The sequence below is a fragment of the Mus pahari genome, chromosome 12 (assembly GCF_900095145.1).
Source record: "Mus pahari chromosome 12, PAHARI_EIJ_v1.1, whole genome shotgun sequence".
Lineage (NCBI taxonomy): Eukaryota > Metazoa > Chordata > Mammalia > Rodentia > Muridae > Mus > Mus pahari.
This window is the reverse complement of record NC_034601.1, coordinates 14,307,527-14,316,253: the sequence shown is the minus strand read 5'-3', so window position 1 is coordinate 14,316,253 and position 8,727 is coordinate 14,307,527. Positions and strand designations below refer to the sequence as shown.

Below are 8,727 nucleotides of genomic sequence, written 5' to 3'. Positions count from 1 at the left end.
ACACGAGTTTTCTTTGGCTCTGAGTGGCCTCCCGTGATGTGAAAGGGTGTGTGGACAGCCACTGGAGAGGCAGCAAATGGGCTCTGTCGTTCGGGTGACTGGCCAGCTGGTCTACGAAATGTCTAAGGGGATGAGTACCCTTGACTACTGGTCAGGGCTGTGTGCTGCTGCAAGGAGCTACGGTCCCACAGGCTTGTTCTGGGAATATAAGCAGCTTGTCCATGGAAAAGCTCAGGTGTTGCCTCTGGGTCGCACTTCCTTTCTGGGTGACTGTAGCTGACAGGAAGCTGCTTGTTTATTCAGATACAGGGACAACTTTCACGGAGGCCTCATGGCTCAGCCAATGTGGACGGTGCAATTTAAAATGACTCCCAAAGGAAACGGAAGAAAGAATGAAGTTCAAGCTGCCTGAGTCGGCATTTGGGCACTGAGAAGTCACAGGGTTGGATCCACACAGCCCCATCATGTGATGCATGCGCTGGGTACAGGGGGCTCCCAGAGCATCACACAGGCAGATAAAGGCACTGTGGTTCTCCCATGTCCCATTCCTTATGTTGTATGTCTTCCTGGGGAGACATGGACATACACCCCAGATAAGGCACAGATGACAGTCCCCCCGCTCCCGACAAATCAAGTCTAGCGTAGTGAACCAATGACTTTATTTGGGTAACTTTCAGGAGCATAGGTGGCTCTAAGGCATCTGACGTCACCCAGGTCAGTCCTGGGGTTCTCTCGCAGCAGCTGTGTCCCTGGAGCTCCTGGCTAAGCTTGCAGACAGTCCACTGGAGAGCTTCCTCCCCCCAGCAATTGTTACTGCCTTTTGTAACTGTGGGCAGGGGGCCTGAGAATCTCAGAACTGAGTCTTACATGCCTCCTTCCTTGGAAGGAGGGGAGAATGGTCCACAGTGGAGGAAACAGCTATATACCACCAGCTCATGTACAGATGGGGCCTCCTGGTGTGTGGTAAGGAAGGGGTGGGGAAGGTTTGACAGAGCTAGTGTGAGATGACACTTCCAGTCCCGGGCTTCCTGAGGCAGTCACATTGATCTACACAGGCTTGAGGTCATCTCCAAAAGTGTTGGTAAAAGACAACTAGAGCACTCCACAGGACAGCATTGCTCCGTGCTGCCTGGATATCACACCAGGGTTTGGGTACAGACAAGAACTCGGTTATCTTTCCCACTCAGAGATGGGCTCACCAATTTCCCTTCAACCAACCTACCCATGCCCCCGCCCCAGGGTAATAAAATAGAGCACTCGGTGGTGGCAGCCCCCCTGGGGGATTCTGAGAGAAGGATGAGCAGTGTCAGGGTGATACTTCCTTCAAAGGGACTGAAGAAGCCTGAGCCTGTGACCTGGGTTGACCTGCTCGCTACTGCTTCTGCCTACGTGGACCAAGTGGATCCATGCCATTTCTAGGGACTCCAGGAAAGCCAGCTCGTCACAGAGCTCTCCTGGTCAGGTTCTGCTGAGGACTGCTCCCAATTCATAGCCTATAACGGGGAGCACTCCCACCAGGGCAGCTAGTGATCCCCACTCCAGTTAGAGATCCCAAGCTGGGAGCTGCAGTTGTGACACCCAGGGTCTTAGCTGGAGCCAGGGCCTCCTGTGTGCATGTGCTTACCACCAAGTCGTTATCCTTCACAGGTGTACAGAGAGGCGCGACCACGAAGCCCTCTGAGGATGCTCCCCCGCAACTGCCTAACTCAGTATGGGGCAAAAGGCACATCCTCTCAACTCAACCCTAACAGGCCACATTCCAATCTTCCAACTGCTGGATCCCTTCCTTCACCTGGCTCCTCAGCTCCCCACGCATATTAGTTAGACACAGTTCCCATCGTTTCAACTGTGTCTAACTAACTTACCATCAATTCAACCAGCTCTCTTGGGCCCTGGCGCTGTGGCTGCGAGCCATAGTTCTTGATGTATGTATTTCACCTGGACCACACACTCCTTTCCTGGCCTTCTACTTGTGCTCCCCAGCTTGGGGACACCAGGCTGAACTGTGACACTTTCAACATAAACACATTCAGCCTCAGCAGGCTATGTGTAGTGTTTAGTTACAGACCAGAGGCCCAAAGGGATTCTAAGTCAGCAGTGCCTGGCAGGGCAGCACTTGGGGGCACCCCAGCTCTTCGGGGCAAAGGATTCTTTCTGGCAGTGATGGAAGGAGAAAGGTTCAAGGTCCATGCTCCTTATCTGCATCATCACCTTTACAGTCCACTTCCCTGGTCAGCACTATCTCGGAGACTGCTTCCCTGTCGGCCACATGAAAAGAGGCAACAGGCGCTCACTCCTGACTCTCAAGGCCTTGTTACTCCATATAGCACACGGCTGTGCTTGCAGCCTGGGCACTACAGAAGGTCCGCCTTGTGGCCTGTCGCGGGCGCTTTCCCTTCTCTTCTGCATGTTCACTGAAGACAGGCTATCCCTTTACCTTATCCTGTCAGAGGCTAGAGCCTCCTTTCCTGGCCTTATACTGCATTCTACACATCTCTCCCTTCCCTGACCACCTTGGTCACCCCATTATTAACTCTTTCTTGCCTCCCTCTTTAAGAAGCCCAGTTTCATCCATTCCTCATGCTGACCCGAGTCCTGGATATCAGGAGTCCCTGAACATGTCTGGGGTAATGTGCCAAAGGGTATGGCAGATAACCACTGTGGGATTGGCAGCCTCCCGAGGCCAAGTGCTGAGTACCTGTACCCAGAACCACTGCTTCTGAGTAAGGCTGATGACGGGCCTGCTGGGCAGGCTGAATGCTCTACTCTATGACAGAACACAGAGAGATCTGTGGGGGAAGTTCCCACCTTGAGGCTTCAGGTTGGCAATGGGAAATTTATTGTCAAATATCTTTAGTCTGGCCACCCTACCAGGTCTAAACCATGCCTGTTACCAAGCTATAGGTGCCAGGTGTCATCATCTGGATGACAGTCACAAAACGAACAGGGAACCTCATAAAGAAAGTGGATCCCACGGACCTTTGGCCACCATTTGCTGTCCTCAGAGGGACTTGAAGAGCTTCCACGGGGCTGGGTCAAGACTGGAGTGAAACAGCAGTGTGCCACAGCTAAGTCACGGGCAGGGGTAGAGTGACCAGATGCTGATACGCTGGTCCTTGGATCCCGCAGCAAGCGAGCCATCAGCAGCAAAGGCCACGCAGTACACAGGAGCGCTGTGGAAAGCCAGAACAGCCAATGGTTTCATTGTCCTCCAGTGAAACACACGGATGCGATGGTCCCAGCCTGCCGTGGCTAAGATCTTGTGGTCTGGCCGGATGGTGACTTCGGCAACCCCAGGATTGGTGAGTTCATGAGTCTTCTTCACCTTTGAGGAAGCAGAGCAAGCAAGAATAATAAGGCTGTTCATGGGTCTGCTGCAACCCTTGTCCCGCCCTCACTCTGCCACAGCCTTTGTGATATTCCACATTCTTGTGGATCTGGCCTCCTCCTCAGCCCCATGGTCACAGGAGGGGCTTTCCTGAGTAATCCAAGGCCACCAGGCAGTGCTGTGCAGCTCCGCAGGCTGCTTGGACAACTCCAGCCCTGGAGGAGACTGGGCGGCCAGATCCTGGGTTCTCCACGGGGAGGACATAGCAGAGTCAGTGTTTCTCCTGCAGAAACCTCCATGGAAACTTTTGGCATGTGGGAGACACAAATTCCAGCAAAAATAACACCGAGAGGCAAAAAGACTTGGGGATGTGGGAGGGGTTCCAAGACAGCCAAGAGAAGGGCAGGGTGCTAAGGTTTGAATGTGTCCCGTAAGAGTTCACAGGCAGAAACTTAATTCTCAAATTCACCTATTAATGCTATCTAAGATTGGGTATTTGGCAGGGAACTAGGGCTATGTGAAATCAGAAGGCCTATTAGTGGCTTTTTCTAGGAGGAGACCTAAGCTGGCAGCCTGTCCTGTCTTGTCTGGGGATAGTTCCCATGCTGAGACCAGCACTCAGCAGATGCAGGCTTTGAGTCTCCTGGACTTCAGCACTAGTAGCCTGATGAACCTTTATTTTTTGAATAAAAATTGTCTTCCTTTGTATTTTTTTGTTTGCGTGTTTTGTCTGCACATGTATCTGTACACTATGTGCATGTAGCATCCACAGAGGCCAGAAGAGGGCACTGGATCCCTTGAGACTGGAGATACAGACAGATGACCTGAGAGTGACCATGTGGGTGCTGGGAATTGAACTTGGGTCCTCCGCAAGAACAGCTAGTGCTCTTAACCACTGAGCCATCTCTCTGGCCCCAAACTTCTATTCTTTATACACTGTCCAGTCTTAGCAGTCTTAGGCATTTTGTTGTAACAGAAAATGGAGTAAGTAAGGTACAGGGTGAGAGAGACAACACTGGAGGAGGCAGAAGAAATCACAGATGTGCTCCCCACTGACTCTGGGACACCCCCATTTCTCTGGCTTTCTGTCTGTCAATGTGTTTATTCTTCTATATATTCTCTGCAGTGCCATTCCCACGGTGTCCCTGCCGATGCGAGACAACGTGGCCATCCAAACTTTAGAGCACTAGAACTTCAAGCAAATGAAATTGCCTTTATAGAGTTAGTCTGCCTTAGGCTCTTTGTTCCAGTAATGAACACAGCTCTCAGCAGTGTTCAGGCTCCTGGGCATCTCTGTTCCTGTGAGTGGCCTGCCTCTGAACAACAAGCTTTCTGTTTGTTCCCCTTGTCTTCAGTGCCTTCTAGTAGGGCTGCATCACCCTTTCAAGACAAGGATGCACCTCCACAAAGATGACAAGGAGGCCGGGCACAGTGGCCTGTGCCTTTAATCCTAGCGCTCTGGAGGAAGAGGAATAGGCAATCTCTGTGAGTTTGAAGCCAAACTGCTCTATACAGAGAGTTCTAGGCCAACCGGGGCTACAAAATGAGAGTCTGCCTTAAAAAGAAAAGAAGGAAGGAAGGAAGAAGGGGGGACACAAGGAAAAATAAAGAAATAGGAAAAATGAATGGTAGCGTTCACTGAAGTCAACAGAAATGGTCACGGAGCAATTTAGCTACAAATGATTAAAACACAACGTGATGAAGTATGTTATTCTTAAACCAAGCCAGGCAGCCAATCACTGTGGAAGCTGGTAGGGCTTGGGAAGGATGAAGACAAGAGTGATAAAGGGAACAGAGTACCAGTGGAGAACTTGAATGAAGCAGGATGGGGTGTGGAAGGTAGGATGATTAAAAACTACACCAGCAAGAACAAAGCAGTTAAAATGGACCAGAGAAAACATGAAGGGCAATGGAGGGGCAACTTTAATTTATTGACATAGAAATTTTAGAATCTAAGCCTAAGAAAGGCTGTAAGAGCATTCAACAGTAAGATATGCTCTAAAATTATTAGGGGCTAAGAGTGAAGAAAGACCTTCTGATAGCCAGGCTTACATACACACACACACACACACACACACACACAAATCACATGGAAGACGAGGGCACAGTAGATGCTGTCACCAGAAAATTCCAGGGCTACATGTGTGCCAACAGACAGCAGAGCAATACTTATACAGGCAGAAGGGGAGTATGGTCCAAGAGTCATATATCCAGCCAAAGTGTCACTCAGCTGTGAAAACAGTAGACAGACATTTTCGAACATGTAAGAGCTGAAAGATCATTGCTCCCGTAAGTCCTTCTGGAAGAACAAGAAGATTAACTCCAGTCTTGCAGGAGATGGCGGGAGCAGTGCAGTGAACAGTCTGGCACACGGCACTGTGTGTACTTACCTATAGGATTAGGCACAGACATGGGGATTATAGCTAGAAAACCAGTTATGTAACCAACAGAGGCATGGGTGGGTAATGAGAAAGATGGTGGTGCTGAGGACATGGTCATCTAGGTGATCTGATCCCCGCCATAAATCCCCGCCATGATCCCCGAAGCTCAGCATATTCCTTCTCTTCTCCCACCTCATGGGAGACACCTTGTTTTCCTGGTATTTGATGTGCATATCTGTATATGATAATACCAGGAAATAAATATGCTTTGACTTTATGATTACATTTCACCCAAAGCTATGTAGAAAGATACCCCAAAGGGTTAAACAACAGATAAGCCAGAACACAAGTGAGAGTCGTAGTAGATCATTTGGGTTCCAAACCCAAAGCAGTAAGTGAAAACTTGGTATCTAACGCTGATCAAAGGCACAGGCCACACTCAAGAGCTATGACTGTTTAGCAAATATGGTCATCCTTCATAAAGTGGTTACAACCAAGTGTTTGATGCCTAAACTAGTCACCTTGCTGGAAACAACCATGAAGGTGAACAAAACACACAGTAATTGTTACAGGCCCTGGACAGCAGGCAGAGGTGGGGCCTGGCATTCTCTGCCTAGGAACAAAATCGAGCTGGAGTATCGTAGTCACATTTAAGCAGAGGAGCACATCAAAATCTGCAGCAAGTAGAAGGTTGAGATCTGTGAGGCTAGGATGGAGGGAGATGTGGCTTTGCGGGCTGAGGACTAGATATGGGTTCTCCAGGAGACCTTGTTTGAGGGCTAGGCTACGTACGCTCAGAGCAGATAACAGGCTGACCAGCAAGAAGCTGATGAAAGGCTTTAAGATGGAACAGCTATGAAAGGTCACCAGTGAGAACTAAGGAGGGACGAGCCCCACCAGGCCTCACATTAATAAGACCCCGCCTAGGAGTGAGGCCTGCTCTAGACATCTAACAAAGCCAGGAGCCAAGCCTGGCAAGGCCCGAGGGGGAGGGGCTAGCTGGGGTGGCCGAGACACCACAGTGAAGGCGGCTTTTCCACAGACTTGCTCCAGCCCAGCATGAAGTCACGCCTACACAAGTGCGAAGTGAGCAGCCGGCCACTACACCTACCGCCAGAGAAGACAGACGCTCATCAGCTCAGAATGACAGGGTTTACTGTAGTCATCACATGCCATTTACAATGTCCAGCACATCAATAGGATGTACTAGACACACAGAAAGGCAGGGCAACAGGCTCCGTAGTCAAGGGAAAGTCCAACAGAAGCGGGTCCCCAAACAGTGCTGGTGCCAAACATCAAATAAAGACGTCTATGGAAGAAAAAGGGCTGTGCAGATGTCACCAAGTGTGAAGACCTGAGTTTGTATCTTTAGGACCCATGCACACACATATACAAGATACATACATACATACATACATATATACATACATACATGCATACAGTCTTCTTCCAGATAAAAGGGTTGAACTCTAGGCAGGACTTGGGTATCCAGGAAAAGTGCCAGAGCTGGCCATTGCTGATAAATATCAAACACTCTGCATGTGTCTGTGCATGTGTGCATGCACCTGTGTACATGTGTGCATGTGTACCTGTGTGCCTGTGCCTGTGCATGTGTGTGCTCGCAGGTGGTAGGAAGAACACACTGACTGCTCCTTCGGAACACCCATATGGCGGCTCACAACCACCTCAGCTCCAGGTGATCCAATGCTTTCTTCTGGTCTCCACAGGCACTTGTATACAAGGTATACACTCACACACAAAACATAAACAAAAATTTTAAAACAAATCTCTTTTAAAAAATACCATGGTTTTAAGTTTAAAAAACAAAACCAAACTGTCTAAGCTAGGCAGTGGTGCTGTATACCTTTAATCCTAGCACCATGAAGGCAGAGGCAGGCAGGCTGGGGGTTGACCTGTCAACAGCCCATGCAGGTAGGATCCAGGAATATGCCCCACAAAGGCCTTTCCAGAGCACAGGCACATCAGAAACCACTCACATATATTAAGAGGCCACCACACTGGCCATCTTGAGATCCCACCAGAGGACTGGAAAATAGCCACGATTTATGGGAGGCCCCATAGGTCATTCATGAATTCATGAATGCCCCAGCATGCTGGGCACTGTGGCACGGGACTTTAATCTCAGCACTCAGGAGGGAGAGGAAGGTAGTTCTCTGAGTTTGGATCCAGTGTGGTCCAAATAGCAAGTTTCCAAACAGCCAGGACTATATACAGAAACCATATATCTCTAAACAAAACAACAACAACAACAACAACAAAACAACCCAGGATTCTTCACTGTATAAAACACAACCCCCTGGGCTGGTGTGGCAGCACAAGTCTTCCTGGCACTTAGGAGACAGAGGCAGGGTCAGGAGATCAGTCATCCTTGGCTACATAGTAAGACTGAGGGAAGTTTGGGCTGCATGAAATGTCTCAAAAATTAAAAACAAGGGGGCTGGAAAGATGGCTCAGCCATTAAGAGCACTTGCTGTTCTTCTAAAGGACCCAGATTTGATTCCTGTCACCCACAGTTTACCTGCCAGCCATCTGTAACTACAGTTTCAGGGGATCTGACACCTTCTTCTGGCCTCTGCTGGCACTGTACACACATGGTTAACAGACACACACAAAACACCCACACACATAAAATACAAATATTTTTTAAAATATTAAAATAAAATTAATTAAAGAATGAAAAAAAAAAAGAATAAAAGAAAGCCAGAAACAACTGCAGCAGGGCAAAGGGGCTCTACAAGAGACACTCCTACATCTTGAAGGGCCAGGAAGGATTAAGAAAACCTAAACCTTGGTCTAAGCCACACTAACAGCTGGTTGATAGACCTCTTTTCCAGAAAGTGACTGAAGAAAGCTAGGAAGGTAATTACTTTATTGGCTGTTTTTTTGTTTGTTTGTTTTGTTTTGTTTTTTGATTTTTCGAGACAGGGTTTCTCTGTATAGCCCTGGCTGTCCTGGAACTCACTTTGTAGACCAGGCTGGCCTCGAACTCAGAAATCC

The 8,727-nt window shown here is 48.9% G+C and overlaps 1 protein-coding gene across 5 annotated transcripts in view; it reads right to left on the bottom strand.

Moving 5' to 3' along the window:
• Nucleotides 1–642: 642 nt before the first annotated feature.
• Nucleotides 643–8,727, bottom strand: part of Gnb1l (G protein subunit beta 1 like) — an 80,547-nt gene continuing 72,462 nt past the window's right edge. For 3 of the 5 annotated variants that reach the window (XM_021209517.1, XM_029544810.1, XM_029544811.1), the window contains one exon: nt 2,822–3,325. In XM_021209517.1, coding sequence (XP_021065176.1) covers nt 3,074–3,325 — 252 coding nt within the window. In that variant the 3' untranslated portion in view covers nt 2,822–3,073. Of the gene's footprint in view, nt 3,326–8,727 lie in introns of all 5 variants that reach the window. The other 2 variants (XM_021209519.1, XM_029544812.1) reach the window with 2 other exon arrangements.